At 37.2% G+C, this 18,015-nt stretch overlaps 1 protein-coding gene across 5 annotated transcripts in view; it reads right to left on the bottom strand.

The window, feature by feature from the left end:
• The window catches only part of gria1a (glutamate receptor, ionotropic, AMPA 1a), a 62,908-nt gene that overhangs the window by 26,627 nt on the left and 18,266 nt on the right, over positions 1-18,015 (bottom strand). For all 5 annotated transcript variants that reach the window (XR_013787963.1, XM_079480547.1, XM_079480548.1 and 2 more), the window contains exons 4-9: positions 16,361-16,545; positions 11,902-11,955; positions 4,136-4,294; positions 3,646-3,813; positions 2,696-2,800; positions 2,311-2,421 (exon numbers count right to left, since the gene is read on the bottom strand). Coding sequence is in view for 4 of the 5 variants with exons in the window: in XM_079480547.1 (XP_079336673.1) it covers positions 2,311-2,421; positions 2,696-2,800; positions 3,646-3,813; positions 4,136-4,294; positions 11,902-11,955; positions 16,361-16,545 (782 nt within the window). In the remaining variant the exon portion in view is untranslated. The remainder of the gene's footprint in view (positions 1-2,310; positions 2,422-2,695; positions 2,801-3,645; positions 3,814-4,135; positions 4,295-11,901; positions 11,956-16,360; positions 16,546-18,015) is intronic.

The following is an 18,015-nucleotide window of genomic DNA, read 5'->3' as shown; positions in this document are numbered from 1 at the left end:
ATGACATTGAGAGCAGGGAAAAAAACTGATGAAGCAGAGAGGCAATAGTGGTTTGTTACTTAGAACACGATGAACCTGACAGGTTTATTTTCAGATGGCTTCTTTGCGCATCATCGACAGACAGGCAATCAATTGAGCAGAATGTGTTGGGTGATTCTATTCGTGGATGCTCTGTAATATTAGTTGGATGTTGAATTGTGATATTTCAGAAAGACTGGACGTTCTGAGGAGATTACTGCACACGTGGCACCTGAGGCCCTGCTGACAACAGTCAGTGGCAAAACTGTTCTCACAATGAGCTTGTGATGACTGAATATCCTGAGAGTGTACAGAGAAGGGAATGAGAAGAAGACAAAAATACCGTAATATCTGTGCAACAAGTTTGAAACTGATACTTTTGTGTTTTAATATTTCAAATTGGCTTTTATTTAGTATATTTTCATGTTAATTTTAGTTAATTTTTATTTTATTAGTATTCATTTATAATTGTATTATCACATTTTATATTGCTATGCAAGTTTTATTTATTTTTATTTCAGTTTAAGTTTATTGGCTTTTAATAGGTTTATTTTTAGTTCTCATGTTAATTTTAGTTTTGTTTTTGGTGATTTTGTTACGTCATTTTATTATGAATTTTTATTTTTATTTATATTTATTACAGCATTAATATTTATAAACTATTGTATTATTAATTTTTGTATATTGCTATATAAGTTTATTGGCTTTTTATATTTTTTAGTTCTCATGGTAACTCTCACTTTATCATGATTTATATACATATTTGTTATATTCGTTATTATTTTTGTATTTCCCATTTATTTTATAACTATATAAGTTTCATTTCTTTTTATTTCAGTTTTATTTCAAGTTTATTGCTGAGGAAACATTTCTTATTATAATTCTTGTTCCTTTAAATAATACTGATATTTTGATTTCAATTAACAGAAATGTAACGTGAAAAGGAGTCAAATCTCCAATTGCATTAGTATAGTAAAACTTTAAACAACTTCCTAGAAACAGGCCCATGCTGTTGCTCCCCATTCATGGCTGATACAGACCTCCGAGATGGCAGACATTTTTTAGAGCACCTAAGGTGATGTGACTATTCCCGGCATCTTTGATAAACAGTCTCTGTAGGACAAACAACACAGTTCAGACCATTTCCTGCAATCCATCCCGCTCCCTTGAGAGCACTTAGCCCCTAACCCACACCGTCGATCCAGTACAGGCTCTTTTCTATCACACATTCACCCCACGTCTCTCTGCCCTTTCTCCGGCGGGGAACGAGAAGGCCATTCCACATATCAAAGGTTAATAAATGCCCTCTGAAGCCTAACTTGCGACAGAATTGCTAAAACGCATGCTAAGCCCATGGATCTCAGCTGAATGAGGGTAGAGAAAAGGAAAATTAATCTTTTGTCCACTGCTGGCGATTCAATCCCAGGTTCCTCTTTAAGGAGAAGATGAAAACGCAGCGGCTGGAGGAGCAGTAATGTCTCATTTACAGACAGAGCACAGAAACGCTGTTGCGCTTTTATCTGCACGATATAGGATGACCGTCACCGTGCTGAGGGATGAACACTGGAGGTGATGCTTGAGGCGTCAGAATAAATACAAACAAAACAAAACAAACAAAAACTGCAGCTCTTATGTCTTTAAGATGCGAAAACCGAACTGGGTTGTGTACATACTATTTCAGTATTTTCATAGTAAATTGTAAAAATGTGCTTTGTGTGGTAGCATCTACATTTAAAAAGTTAAAAACAGTCAGATCAGGAAGAAACAGCACTTTGAGAGAACCACCGCATATTTTCACATATTTACAGTGCTTGTAAATGTATATTTAATTTAGTGCTGTCAAATTAACCGTGATAAATCAATTCCAAAATATTTTTTGTGTTTATATAATATTTATGTGTGGCGTGTAAATAATATGCATGTATAAAATACAGAAATGTATATTTAAAAATAATTATGTAAAGAAATAAAAAATATACTTCTCATATAATATATAGATCTACATAAAAATATACACGCCACACACACATATATTTCAGTATATAAACACATACATGTATCTTGGAATCAATTACGATCAATCGATTTGACAGCACTAATTTAATTCTACATTTAATAAATTGCCAAGCATATTAAGTTAATATTATTAAGTAACAATAACAGTTGCAATTACAAGGAGCAAACATTCAGACAAACAAATCATTTGATTTACTGCTTTTGCATTATGTGTAGTAAAGAAAAGCCAGCAAAGAAAAAAAACATTGTTACATGTTATATATAATGCAGACGTACCAGAATTGTGGTAACAATATAAGTGCGGTTCTGCAGTCCGTACGTGTCATTACTGCCGGGGATGTGGGCCGCCGTGCTCACAAATTTCTCATCCTCATTCCAGTAACCCACCTGAGAAAAGATCAAATCAGGGACAGGAACCTGAGCGCCATCTAAAATCTTCCCGAAACATCCCACAGGAGATGTGACTAGAGACAGTGCCCATTTAGTTTAGGTCTGAAGAGCAGAAGAGGACTGAATCGTTCAAATGAAGAATTAACTGGATCTTGTAAAGCCTGTAGATGTTTTATTTCAACTATAAGCAAATAAATCAGTCTGAGAGGTGTGAATCAGTCTGTCATATTGAGAGGCTTGTTAATGCTTTATCTGACATTTCAGTACTCACTTTCTTAGGTCCCGTTGGTTTGAGTTCCATCACGCTGACAGTGTAGTTCGTCCGTCTTCCTATCTCATTGAACTGAATGTGTCCGGTTAAGCCATCGATCCGAACCTGAGATACAAACACCCAGAAGATGTCTTAATTCACAGTGAATGACTCTCTTTAAAATAATCTTTCTTTCTTTCTTTTGTCTCTGAAGGGTTTTGTATCTCCCACATCGCGTCATCTGTGTGTACAGTACTGATGTCTCACAGACCGAATTATGGAGTTAATTGACCGAGTTGAACATCAATCTCCACCGCCTCCCAGCAGATGGACCAGATTCCCTGAGTCCAGCACAGATCAGACTCTCATCAGACGCAGCCCCAAGCAGAGTCTACCTCTATGCTAACACAACTTACTGCATCGCCTCGGAGCTTCTCAAACTTATAATTAAGTTTTTTAATGAAATGAAGAGAAATGCACAATCCGGTGGGCGGCAAACAGCAGTTTTGTGGAGGATTCCCTGTCCGAAACTGCATTTCTACAGATTTCCAATAAGTCATATTTGTTTTCCTCTAACAAATTATGCTCCACCTCGCCTGCCAAATTGTATCGTCTACGCTTATTCACTCACACAGCCTAAGGCAAAGAGGCGAACACCTGCCTAAGGCTAAAACAAAAAAGCCAGGTGTTTTCCTCGTGAATCTTTTGCTAAATAAAACTTGTCATGTGCTGTTATGACCAGCATAAATGTTTATTGCCAACTGGCTTGGTTCATTTTCAGCCGTGTCACATTTCATCGTGACGTTCTCTTTGGTGAATCAAAGTGAACTTTAGAAGATATAAAGATGTAATTTCCTTATTGGTCTTTCATTCCGCCCAATCACTACAGATTAGATGCCCTGTCAGTCTTGCAAATAAAGTTTACGCAAAATGTGTGTGTGTCTGTGTGCGGTCCCTCCAGGGTTAGTTACCTGCTGAAGTGCTCTCTGGATATCAATGCCTTGGCCCCAAGGTGCCGGAGGGTTGGCCAGACATTCTCCAGCGTTTCCGCGTCGAGAAATGTCTATCCTCTGCCTGCGGAGATTCTGGAAGGCTGTGGACATCACTTTGACCCCATCATATGTAAGCGCACCAGTGTACTGCATGCAGAGAGATAATCGAGAAGTGCACTTTACTATAATATTTATTTTATGCAAGCATTTGTGTGTTTTTCTGAATGGAAGCTCATAAGCCGACTTAATAGAGCGTTTCAGACAGAAAATGTACATCAAGCTTTTTGTATATTAGATTTTGAGGTAATTGAATTGTGCTCCCTGCAAACCCAAGCAGTGATTTATTGTACAACTACCTAATTGCGTTTAGTTTTTAAGGCCCTTATTCGGTTCTTTTCAGTTATTTTTCATCTTTTCAGGTACATTCGTTTATTGTGAATGATTTATTCTGGTGTAGGTAGCATCTCACCTTCAATCCTCGCTTGGGAGATTTGGCGTCTTTGTTATCAAAGTCCATCCACTGCTGCACTATTCTACTGATGTTTGGATGTGCATAATTCACCAACTGAAACCCTGTTACATTAGCCTCACCCTTCTTGAACTCTGTCAGGTCGATGTCCAGAAATCCCTAAAGGAGCACAAAGAACAGGTCAGCAAGTATCATTTACTCATAATTGCATGGATTTGCAAGATACATGAATCAGCTGTGGGTCTGTTCAATGATTAATCACTTCCAGAATAAAAGTTTGTGTTTACTTACTATATGTCTGAGTATTTTAATTTTGTATTTACAAACGTATTTACACGTAGATGTACATACTGTATTAAATATATCTATACAATATATATATATATATATATATATATATATATATATACTGTACATGTATGTGTTGATGAGTTTATTTCCGAAAACGAAATAATAAATTGTGTTTTTATTATGTACTCACGTTTTTATTGTATTTTATTGTGTTAGTAAGTTGTATTTTTTGTTATTATGGCTTAAATCAAAACAAACCAACTGCAGTTTGATAGATATTAATTGGAATGCACAATAGAAAAAAAAATGTATTTTTAAATTTTCTTTGAAAACTTCAGAAAGAGTTATCTCTTTTTGGAAATAAACTCCTCATGTGTACTTGTATGTGTTTATAGATCGTTTCATTGGACGCGTGCGCGCCTGACTCCCAGTTGACTTCCGGTCTGTTTGGCTAGTGTCTGATAATATTGATATATAACTATTTATACTTTCTTTTATTTATGTTAATAGTAATATATATTATTATTTTACTGTATAATAATTGTATTAAATAAACGATTTGTTGAATTTGTTGTATGTTCATTTTATTGAGTAAACTATTGTTAAATGGATCCTGTAGTTTTGATGCCATTAAACAAACCGTATGGTAGAGCTTGGTATCACAATAAAATATTGGAGAGAAGTTTAGCCAAGTATCGGTTCCGGTATCTGTTGGTTGTTATCAGAAAATGTCTACAGGCACCCTATTGTTTATAAATGTGTACCAGAAGTTCAGTTGAGGCATGTGCAGTAACGTTTGTTTCTGTTGTGATGAAACCGTCTATATATATAAATAAATGTGCACGGACATATATAACAATTATGAAAATTGTTTTTTTTCTAAAAGGTGCAACATGTCCCTGCTGTTAATATTTAGCACAATACAAGTCCATCTCTAAAGTTAAGCACAAGTATATCCGTACACGCAATGAATGAGACACATGTGCAATATAAAGCACACAGACATTTTCCATGATCAAAAAGTAAGGAGATAAGAATCCCATTTGAATCACACGTCAAACCTTAAAGACGCCCTGAGACCACATAATATATGATAACGAATTCTCAGCCATTGTTAAAAAATCTCAACGTAAGGCCTTAATAGGAAATAGAGGTTAAATCTGCTGCGGAGGGAGTCATTTTCACATGAATGGTCAGATGCCGTAAGGAGAGCACGAGGCCAGGTCTGTGGAGCGCTGTTAAATGTAATGCAGGGTTTAAAACTAAAACAGAAAGAACACTTGGGTCAATCATTTAATGAAAAGGCTAATCCCTATCATCCACTGAGATTGCTTATCAAAGAGAGCTCTGCTTTTATCCATCGTGAGGACTGAAAACGCAGAGGATGTGAATAGGAATCTGCGGCATAAAAACAGAAGCAGATCTTGAGAAGTTTTTGGAGGTCTGTCTTTGATCTGGCAGACTCTATTCAGTAATTCTAGCACTTTTCTCACAATCCAATCAGCCGAGGAAAGATGCTCTTCGAGTGCAGCCTCCAACCCACTCTGTGCACCTGAGAACAGAGCTAAAGCACTGGACATGAATACAGCAGCTTGCTTTAGATGTTTGGTAATATAAAAAAACATGGTTTCATTTCTTCTTCCCTTTCACTGTTTGGGTGTATCAACTGATCAAATACACATGCGAGTGTGCGGAAGATTTGTTTGTGATCTACAAAATATGTAGGTGTGTGTGTGTGTTTGACTCTGTACAGAGTGTAATAGCCCTTGTCAGGCTGTTAGTTTCTTTGATCTTTTATTCCTAACACGCTTAGTCCCACAGGGACAGTAATGTGTGTCTGTGTTCTTTGGGAACATCTGCTCCACGAGCCAACAAACAAGTGCTGCTAACATAAGGACTTTGAAAAGCGTATGTAGTAATGGTGATTACTTATGCATTTATATATGATGCACGTTTTATATGATGATGTTGTGGCCAAAATGATGTCCAACTTTGGATAGTTGACTTCTTCACTCTTTATTTAAATATTTTATTTAAGATGTATTAAAAATATGTATTCATGCTGCATTGTTGTGTTTTGAGTATAAGCTGAAGCTCAGCTTTGAGAAGAATTTAGGGAGGCTTGGAAAAACATTACACACAACACATGCACAAAGTTTATTCAGATCAAGCCTAGAAGAATGATATATTCTATGATAAAATAGTAAACAATAACAACATCAATAGTAATAATAATAATTAAATAAAAATGTTTTGCCAAAATTTTATAATAATAACAACAGCAATTATAAAAAGTTAAATATTAACAATATTTAATTATAATAAAACATCGCCAAAATGGATTACAATACTAACAATTCAACATTAAAATATTTCAAATATTTAATAATAATAATAATAATAAAAACTTGTCAATTTGTAAAAGCAATAATAACAATTAAATATTAACAAGATTAACAATATCATAATAATTAGTTTAAAATATTAAAAGTAAGTTTTTCTATGCATTTTTATGACAATATATTTTCTCAAATCATTTTCATTTTCTCAAATAATTAGTCCAATAAAAACCTTTTGAAGCATGTGTTTTGTATCATACACCTGATTTAAATTTGGCACTTTTGGCCAGTACTGTATAATGATGTTTGATTTTGTTTAATTGCGTTTGTGGTATTATTTTTAAATCGGATGAAGGCCAAAGCGTTTAGACCACAACCAGTGTTCTGAGTGAGCAACGCTGCTTGAGATCCGCTGCATAAACCCTGGCAGGGTGAATTTAGCTTTCCGCCAACTACACATGCCGCTCATAACATACTGACTAAATATGTAAAATGACATGAAATATTGATTTGAGTTGATGATCTTTTATCTATTGAGAAGGATCTCAGAGACACATAAACAGAGCGAGAGACAGGTTGCCACTGACAACCGTCAATATACACTTTATCAGTCATTATATAACAATATCTGATCGTAGAATGGCATGTTTGGCCCAATCAGAATCAAGTGCTCCAGGGAACCATCAGCAATTCTGTTTGCAGAAATACAGCTGCAATATCACCTACATACAGAAATCTTTCACAGACAGATCTCCAGTAACTTTGAATGAATGCTGCCGCAAATGTAGAGAAACCCTATCACACAACTGGCCTTTAGGCTAAAGTGTCAATTCCCAAGCTCATCACTCTCTATAGTGAGAGAGAACAAGGCAGAGACCCTCAAGGCTGTCTGCATCACAGCACATAATACTGAGCACACAATCTGAGATGCACGTTGTCATATGCCATGGGAAACTCTGTATTGCATGCTTTTCTTTCACTCGAGATAACTACTGCCTTTGGAGGCAATCAAGAGCTCATTCACCAAACAAAAGGGCTTTAATATGTAATTAAGACAAAACAAAGTAGCAGTTTGTAGAATGAAGCTTCATCTCCACATCAAAAAGTCTAATTAACACTACAACAACATCAAAAAAATAAATAGACAAATAAACAAATAAACAAACACACATAATTGTAGCCTATTACATTTTAACATCCTTAATGGAATAGTTCACCCAAATTTGAAAATTCTCTCATGCCATCACAGATGTATATGTTTATATAAATATGATAAATAAATATTATATAAAATCCAGTACCTCAGAGATAATGTATTTGTGTAGGCTAACCGAGTTTTAAACTCCATGCTGGTTCCCTCGACCGAAAGGCTATGCATTTCCTTTCGGAGGATCGGAACAAATAAACTGAGATTAACAAAATGGCAGAAGTAAAAAGTTAACATGATGCTGTAAACAGACTACACTTAAGCTCACTCGATATCAACGTCACCCTCATCAAGCCACCCAATCTTTCAAACTATATTAAAAATGTGTTGCCTGGTAAGAAAATACTACGTAAATAAATCTGCATCTACGTTATAAGGGGTTTGTTCCCATGTTACATTATGATGTCTTACGTCTCCGCCAAAGGAAGTAGTCGCTTTTAGCAACTTGTTAGCAAGCGCTAAACACGATATGGCTTTAAAAAAATCACAAGCGGGTTATAATTGGTGTGTTTTATGTCATAGAATAAAACTTGAAAATATTTAGAGGTTTTGTTTACCACAGACCTTATTTCAGACAATTTACCAAAAACCCATTAAAAAAACCCATAGACTTTGCGGGGCGATGGAACCGGAAGTCCAAAAATGCTAACTCGCTTCCAGGAACTGCCTCAAAATGACAATTATAAGGTTATATAAAACATAAAATGTATGCAACCCAAACAGAATTCAAGTTGTTTTTATAAAAAATAAGCTTTTTATCTTTTTCAACTAACTTTTCAGCCCACAGCAGCCAACTGAATAAACCAGCCTTACTTAAATCGCTTGTGGTTCACTGAGATTTAAATGATTTACTGATCTCTTAAATTCGCAAGGAACTGAATAGTTTCCACTGTTTAAATGAATCTGTTCAAAGGCTTCCTTCTAAATAGACTCGATGCGTATCTTTAGCAAGGCAACGCTGAGATCCGCTTCTGGGACGCTTCAGTAACGTGCTGCTGTGCGGCTGGTAAAAACAAACGTATTGACTAGAGTGGCTGCGTTCAGCTCCGCTAGCCGAATCGAAGCCGTAACGTGGCTCACACGTGTGCAGGGTAAATGAGGGGTAACGCTGACACAATAAGCCAACTGCACAGCTTGAAACATTGCAATGATGTACAGTGTTAATTTAAGAAACATTTTCAATGAGTCGAAACAAAATTCACCTGAACAGCCGTGAAATACAGCTATTACATCTCCTTAGGAGGAAATTAAACGGCAAATCTTCAGCGTCTCACTGTGCTGATAACAAAACAGCGCATCGATTGTGGCGTAATGCCGCAACCAGGGCCACGTTATGCTAACCAGGGCTCACCTCAACATGTAGAATAAAAATGTAAGAAAATATGACAGCATACGTAGAAACCTGCCGCTACTGTCTCTCAGGAGAGAGGTCGTTTTCAAAATTCGGAAAAAATAAACCAATGACCAGTGTTTCTCACAGGATTTTGACAGATTTGTCTTGCTGGTGATGTCACAAACTAATTAGCATATATGTGACGTCATCAGGGCATGTTTGCAGCGTGTTAGTGTTATCGCTTGATATCTGTTTTTCTTCTACTCTCTGATCTGTCACATTATACTGTATTTTACAATTTAATGCCAACAGCAGTCACTTTAACTGCTACTAAAATCCTGATATATAAACGCAACATCATCAGACAAAATCACATTATAGAGCGGCTGTATGCTGTTTGCCCTGTCTTTTATGAACGCTTCTTCCTATGAGTGGAAAAACCATGGCGGAGCTCCAAAATACACATACATCCATTTAAAATAATTCACAGGTGGATTAATAAATGTATTCTGAAGAGAAAAAATATGTTTGTGAGAAAAAAAAGATAAGCTTATTAAGCAATCACCTATCAATGGAAATATTAAAATTGTCACAGAATGTCAATCTAACTGTTTCTTTCATTTCTCATAACTAGTTTGATTCAAATACTTAAATGAATAATTTATGTATACTAAAAAATCTGTGTGTGCTCCGGAAATCCAGATTCAAACTCGCATCCTTCGTATAAGCATCATGGTTCATGTATTAGATCACTTTGATTAACCATTAGTTCATGGGACCATAGTCACCTCATTCCAAACCCGCTGCCTGGATGCAAGGGTGTTATGGGTGTCTAAACGCTTGACTTAGTCACTAATCTGAAATTGAACTGGGTCTGAGTAGCTGTGAAACACAGATAAAGTAACACAGTAAGCAGTGCAGCACATGACATGTCTGCCTGATTAAAGAGTGTGTAACCACCAGAGAGAAGACGGAGGAGAAATGGGGCTTGAACAGAAGTCATGTCAGATGTCTCTGATTACAGTGGCTGATTTTTGAAGCACTGCTACGCCTGACGCTCTGTCACGACTGCCTGAATCTTCTTAATTTTTTGGTCAACAGTGCAGTGTCTTGGCATTGCTTCTCATGTAGATTATCTTCTCTCATAGCAACAGTGACTCTGTTTTTGGCTAGGCAAAACTGATAATGCCCTTCATTTCTTTGTGCCTCATGTAATTGATGAAAGGATTTTGAATGATGTTATCAGTATTTCGCTAAACGGGAGCCTCCAACGTTTGACTATAAAATTTACACGAATAAACCAAGACAGTGTATATAGATGTTGGGTATATAGATATTTACATTATAGTTTTACATCAAATCAAATTGTAGTTGGGGTTCCGCCATATTCCGGTATGGTCAATAATTGTTATATTAAAACCATGTTTATTGATATGTGTCAAAGCATTTATGGACAAATAAAAATTCTCTCATCATTTATTCAGCCTCATGTTGTTCGGAAACCTGTATATGATTCTCCCTTCTGTGGAGTACAAAATAAGATGTTTTGAGAAATGTCCATACAATGGATGTCAATGGGGCCATGTGTTCAGTTACCAACATTCTTTAAATATCGTCTTTTGTATTCTGCAGAAAAAAAGGAAGTCAACAGGTTTGTAATGACATGAGAGTCAGTTAATGATAAAATAATTTACATTTTGGGCTGAACTATCCTTTTAAATTGATATGCATGGATATTATATATACAGTATGCAACCGATTCCAAATGTTTATGTTAAAAACCTTTAAGGCACATCTCCTCAGCTTCAGCTTTCAACTGAAGTAGAAAGTATATGGTAGCTCCCACTGGTCATAAAAACTGTGTCTACCAAGAGGGACAAGGGAAGCTTTCCAATGTATCTGCTGTAGCAGGTGCCTGTATCGCTCGACTGAGTGGATAGAGTTGTATCTTTTTACGCTTCGTGTCCCTGTAAATGTGGTGCAGTGAGCTGGTGATGTTACTATAGAAACTAGCCTTCACCCAAGACTTGGACACAGAAGGGAACGCTTACACGGGCATCCGCTCAGAAATCCGCACACACTCGTTTACACACGCAAACACTGTGTAAATAATATTAAGATCTCGGACACTAAGAGTAATTTGCCCACAATCCTTAAAATTCAGATATTATGGAAATATCAGGCAGTTGCAAATCGTTATTGCTTTAAAAAGCTTAATCATTTATCATTTGAAATTACATCTAACAAACCGGCCAGACTGGTTTCATTTAAAATCCTCAGCAGTGCACCATGCACGAGCAGGCCTCGAATATTAATGCTGCGATTATCATTGTTTCTGTTAAAATCAATTTTGCTTTCCATTCCCATACACTGAGCGTACGTACAGACCGCAGATATCATTTGCAGTTCATCAGAATAACAGATCCATTCGCCAGGAAGCATTTATATAACATCTTATCTGTTATTGTCATAGCCTGTGAGTAGTTTATTACTGTTGGTCAGTAGTGAAAATATGCAAATCCTTCAAGCATAGTTGTGACATTCAGAAGCTCCATTCTTCGAATTATGCATGCGAGTGCTGTTTGTTTTGGCTTACCAGGTTTGCTAGGATGTAATGGTAACTCTTCACATTCTTCCCCTGCTCAACGATCTGGAACAGACAGAAGAAAAGCTACTGTAACAGACCACTATGGTAAAAATACATTCAAAAGTAAAAATACTATGGTAAAAATACATTCAAAAGTACATAAATCAGGCACTTGAAATCTTGAATAAAGGACACTTCTTTAAACTATATTTCATATTTATTTAAACATTTATCCCATGGTCTGAAATCTGTTCATGACTTCGGTAAATCTGTAAGTGAAGTTTGATATAGTGAGAATATTTTTGAAAGTTTTTGAATAAGTTATATACAGTGGTGTGCAAAAGTTTGGGCACCCCTCTGAGATTACATGATAATTCGCTCTACCTTTATAAGAGAAGATCACAGCAACAAGGATTTGTTTTCCAACAGAGACGTAGAAATTGATTGTTTTCCAGGCCGAATTTCTTAGAGCATTACATTACATAAAATGTAAAACATGGGATGTGCAAAAGTTTGGGCACCCTTTTAATCGCATTCATTTCGAGACCTGTAGGGATTTATAGCTGACAGGTTGCAGCACAAAATTGCTTTGATTAGCTCGCGGGACCTTCAATTAAAGAGACAGGTGGAACCAATCATGATAAAGGCTGTTTAACATAGTACATTGCTGGCTGTGCTTGTCCTCGGTTCTTTCTTAGAGTGTGGCAACATGGCGGCTTCTAAACAACTCTCCACTGACCTAAAAACTAAGATCATTAATTATTATGAATGAGTAGAAGGGTACAAGAAATGATCTGGATGGTTTGGATTGTCCGTCTCCACAGTCAGAAATGCAGTGCAGAAATGGAAGGCCACAAGAACAGTCCTTGTGAAGGAAAGATGTGGTAGACCGAAAAAAATACAGGAAAGGCACAGGTGAAGGATGGTTAGAATGGTCACAGACCACCTCCAGAGAACTCCAAGAACATCTGGCTGCTGATGGTGTAGTTGTTCATTCTTCCACAATCCAGCGTACTTTGCACCAGGAAAAAAGCTCATTGGAAGGGTGATGCGCAAAAAGCCTTTCCTGAGTGTTTCGTCACAAGAAGAGTCGTATGAGGTTTGCAAAAGCACATCTGGACAAGCCAGAGGCATTTTGGAAAATACGGTGGTCACATGAGACTAAGATTATTTGGTCGGAACAAGAGGAGGTATGCATGGTGAAAAAACACTGAATTCCATGATCAGAACTTATTGCCTACTGTGAAATTTGGTGGAGGGTCCATCATGTTATGGGGCTGCATGGCTAGCACAGGTACTGGAAACCTTGTTAAAGTTGAGGGCCACATGAATTCCTCTCATTATCAGCAGATTCTTGACAAGAATGTTCAAGAGTCGGTCACAAAGTTGAAGCTACGCCGGGGTTGGATTTTTCAGCCGGACAATGATTCTAAGCAGTGTTAAAAATCCACCAAGTAATTCATGCAGAAGCACAAGCACAAGTACAGTGTTCTGGAATGGCCATCCCAGTACCCAGACCTTAACATCATTGAAAATGTATGGATTGATGAAATGTATGGCCGTGCGTAGAAGCAGGCTGTCTACGCACGGAAGCCAAGAAACCTGACTGAACTGGAGTCATTTTGTATGGAGGAATGGGCCAAAATACCACCTTTCAGACTTCATGGACTTGACTGTGGCTATAGGAGGCGTCTCCAGGCTGTTATTGCAGCAAAAGGAGGCTCTACTAAATATTAATGGCATTATTTCTTTGGGGTGCCCAAATTTACAAGCTTGAACAAACATTGATAACAAATGTCAAAGACAAATCAGAAACAAATCCCACAAATGAACAAATCACAATATATGCAATATTGTCCATTTATTCAGACAAAAGTTAAAATGTTAATAATGACCATAATAAGTTAATAAAGCAATAAGCCCCACGAAGCAGTGGGTTAAAATGCATTTTATAATGGCTTAGAACTCTGCTCAACCAATCAGAAACAAGGAACAGAAGCGAATGTTTTATAATATTGTGTAATGGGGTGTTCCTGACAATTCCCACACTTCGATTTTTTCCATTATAGCGCAATCTTTCGCAGAACTCATCAATTAAATCAGCAGGCAATTAGTGTGTATCAGCATGTGTGTGTGTGTTTCCCTCTTGCCTCATGTTGGCAAAAAGATGGGTGTGGGAAGGAGGCGAGACATGCTGAGGATGGAGAAAGATTGAAAAGCTGTCTCTGGGGAAACCCACTTATACTCTAATGACTGCTGAACCACCGTCATAAAACCAACCAAAGACACAATATCAGCATCATAATGATCACGACACACATTCATCTAAACAAACACACTCGCATTCTGCAGGTTCTCATTTAGGGGTCATTCCCGAAGCTGTGATATTTACATTCACAACATCGATCAGTCTGGATTACAATCAAGATGCATATGTGTGTTTTTGCAGCAAGACAGAGGTGGAGAATGAAGATCTATAATGTAGGTTTTCTTTGTGTGTGTGTTTATAGAGATAACAAAGCATCTTAAGCCACAGATAGGACAATAGTGGTGAAAAACAATGAGTCATATGCTGATGGGGGAGGAACACATTAGCACTCTTCTCAGTTCTGTTTGGTATACTTCATCGACCGAGGGTCAGTGCTTTAACCCATGTGGATGAACGCAAGCGAGCTTATGTGTATGTGGTGTCAATGGGTGCCCAAGACTCTGACACTACCAATCTGTTATGTTTTCGATGTTCATTTTAAAAATAGTGAAAATTATTATTAAAAATAATAATTTTAAAAAATGACTTTAGCTTGTGGGCATAACAGACAGTAGCATTAGTTATTAATGGAGGCAACAGAAGACTTCTCTCCTAGGGCAGGCCAGCCCAGGGCAAAAAGCACTAGTGACCTTCTTTTGTCTCTCAAATGTCATGATCAACACTAATGCAAACTGCAAAAATCGAACTTAAAGTTTCTGTGAAAGAACCAAAAAAAGAAAGACCATTTGAATGCTAATGTACTTCTAGTTGACAAAAACTTCTCAACCATACAGTATATGCATTCAACTTTTCCAGTGATATACCTGGTCAGGGCTAAATGCTAGTTTCTGAGAATTAATAAAAAACTGGCAAAAATCTGCCTTTTATTCACTACAAACCAGCGGTATCCAGTTTAACCAGATAATGAAAAGCACCATGATGTTAAAGTAAGCGTTGTAATGCATTTCGGTGCATCTCCTTTCTATGTAAATCAGGGATATATTAGGATTGCTCCGTAGTAACCAAACTATTTTTATGTTGTTTGCCTCACGCACAATCATTCCCCCCGTGGAAAACAAGTGGTAGATGAGATTTTCTTTAAAAGAGCTTTCTGTGTATACTTTATCAGCAATCAAAACAGGAATAATTCATCAATGATGGATAGGATATACAACCCGGCATACATCCAGAAACAAAGTGTAGAGGATCACACATTCTGCATTTTAAAGAGCTGTCTGGATCACAGTGGTGCCGATGCTGTACAGCCCTTTAAACTATGCCAGATCACACTAGTCCGCTACATCACAACCTAGCGCTCAAGATGACAATTTGCAGTGAGAAAAAATGTTGTGGCCTTGTTCACATTGCTACCTAATTAAACAATTTCTTTAGTAAACCGGACACAAAACAATGCAGACAGTGCATGCAAAGAAAGGTCGCTATTAGCAGACAAAACTCATTCTTATTGAAAACATCAATTTCCTTCATGTGCATGGCCATTTGTGATAGAATAAATGTTTGTATTCTAGGAAAATTCCAGCAATGTTCTTTTCCGGCACAATTGGTGTACGCATGGTGATGGATGATTGCTTTCAGAGAGGAAAACTTTGTGTAGACGTGCTGTGCAAATTGCCGCAAAACGATGAAACAGCTTTAGCTGTGGGCGCCATGCTATCAATAACACAACGCGTCCTTTCGAGGGTCTTCCTTTTAAGCCATGAAATAGACAAAAGCAAGGCAAAAAGAGAAATGGCACACTATCATTAATTACAGTTGGGAAATGATGTCTCCTCCTGCAGGCGGCGGGGAAAGGTGACAGAAAAAGTGGCGCGTCATCACGGTGCTGCTGCCAACCCCAAATGTCAACCCAGTGTTATTTATCTGCTCTGTCCTTGGAGCTGTGTGCGTGAGAGAGATGTACTGGACCCTGTTGCACTGCCCGCTCCATCTGATAAGAGTGGCCGAAGGCTACGTCTGGACGCTTGGGATCTGAATTGCATTTTAAGTTGAGTCACCTCATCCTACTGCTGCTTACCAATACATTTTCATAATGGCATGGATATTAGCAGAATTAAAGATGACTAACATAGTAGCTGTTTGCCTTGAGTGGACAACATATTTTGGACATTTTAAGGCAAGAATATGCTAAATTTAAAATACAATAATATGGAGTGTTCGACAATTCGAAGGACTATAATAAGAAGGGCGAGAGGCTATTACCTTTTTCAGTATGGAGGTGAGTCTCTCCAGCTCACAGTCAATGATGATTTGGCCCTCCTTCCTTTTGTCCAGGTCCTGGAACACTTTGAGGAAAAATGCTTCTGTCATTGTCTCCACATTCACAGAGGTCACAAGCCAGTTACGCTCGGCTGCTGTGTCCAAAACCTTCTGCAGAACCGACAGTCCTAGAATACAAATGTGAAAAATGCAAAAGCATTCAGATAGAGGAACATTCTAGGACATGTGAGATGCTTGTGTGAAAGCAGCAAGGCACTGAAATGAAAATGATATACACTGTATCTGTAAATAATAAGCCTGTTTGAGAATATCTAGAAAGCTTAACATATTTTGTACACTTTTTGTTTTTTCACCTAAATTAGTAAGTAGAATGTATTTATACAGTAGTTAAAGGACCATTGTGTAATCTTTTGCGTTATCTAGCGGTGAAGTTGCAAACTAAAAACAAAATGCTCACTCCACCCCCCCCCCCCCTCGAATCACTACAGAGACCGAGAGAGGATTAAGATGTCGTCACTTTTCACTTCTTTCCCGAATGAGGAAACATATTTACGAAATGCGTAAAAACAGATTGTCTGTGATACTGTAGAAACAACATGGTGACATGGCAACAACATTCCATGCAAGCGGACCCACAGTGTAACTAGATAGAAATAGCTCATTCAAAGGTAAGAAAACACATTTCATTATGTGAGGTCTTTATACCTCTGAACACATAGTTATGTTCAGTATATTATATTGCATTTCTGTCAATAGACCGTCGAAATTCACTGGACCTTTAAACAGCAATGTGCCCAATGTGCTAAATAAAAATAACAACAGCAAAATAAATACTATAGATCTTATAAACAACATAAAAATGAGACTCAAAACAAAATGTACAAAAATAAATTTAGCCTAGATTTATTTTGCAACTACAATAACAACAACAACAACTGTGTAGACCACATTGGAAAACGTAAACAATGCTGGTTCAACGCTGGTCTTGAAAAACTCCCTGTTTCAGTTTTTTGACGTTACATAAAAGTTTGAACAAAATACAACCAACAAGACATCTATAACTGAATCAGTTCTATAACTGAATTTTATTATATCTAGATTAAAAATATGAAAACTGAAACCAGAAGTGCCTCTGTACTGCATCCACCTCTGATCTAAATGTCACGTTATTGGCTGTGAATTCGGAAAAACCTTTCTGGAAGATACAGAATAGTAGAGAGAGAGAGAGTGAGAATCAGCAACATTGCTCACAAACAGTAATGGGGTTCGATAAGTAAAGAAATTGATCTCAGCATCAGATTTACAGATGGCAGATGTATATGCACAACCCTGAGAGACCAATCAGTGAACGCAAATCTCTCCGGATAGAAACAGTGCTCTTATCATCCATCACAAAAGCATCAATACCTTAACACTACACAAGTCCACTGAGAAGCTTTACTGTTTGCTGCATACATAGGCAGCATCCTTACTAATATGAAATGATCTATATAAGCAGCAACTTTGCAATTTGAGTAACCCAAAAATGTATAAACAGTATAAAATATAGTCTTAGTCACATGATTATTGCCGTAAGTGGTATGCTAAGGAACACACACACACACGTTTTGTTATGTGGCATTTTCTGTTTTCCCAGA

The sequence above is a fragment of the Barbatula barbatula genome (assembly GCF_947034865.1).
Source record: "Barbatula barbatula genome assembly, chromosome: 18".
Taxonomy (NCBI): Eukaryota; Metazoa; Chordata; class Actinopteri; order Cypriniformes; family Nemacheilidae; genus Barbatula; species Barbatula barbatula.
Note: the sequence above shows the minus strand (reverse complement) of the source record. Positions and strands in the feature narration are given on the sequence as shown.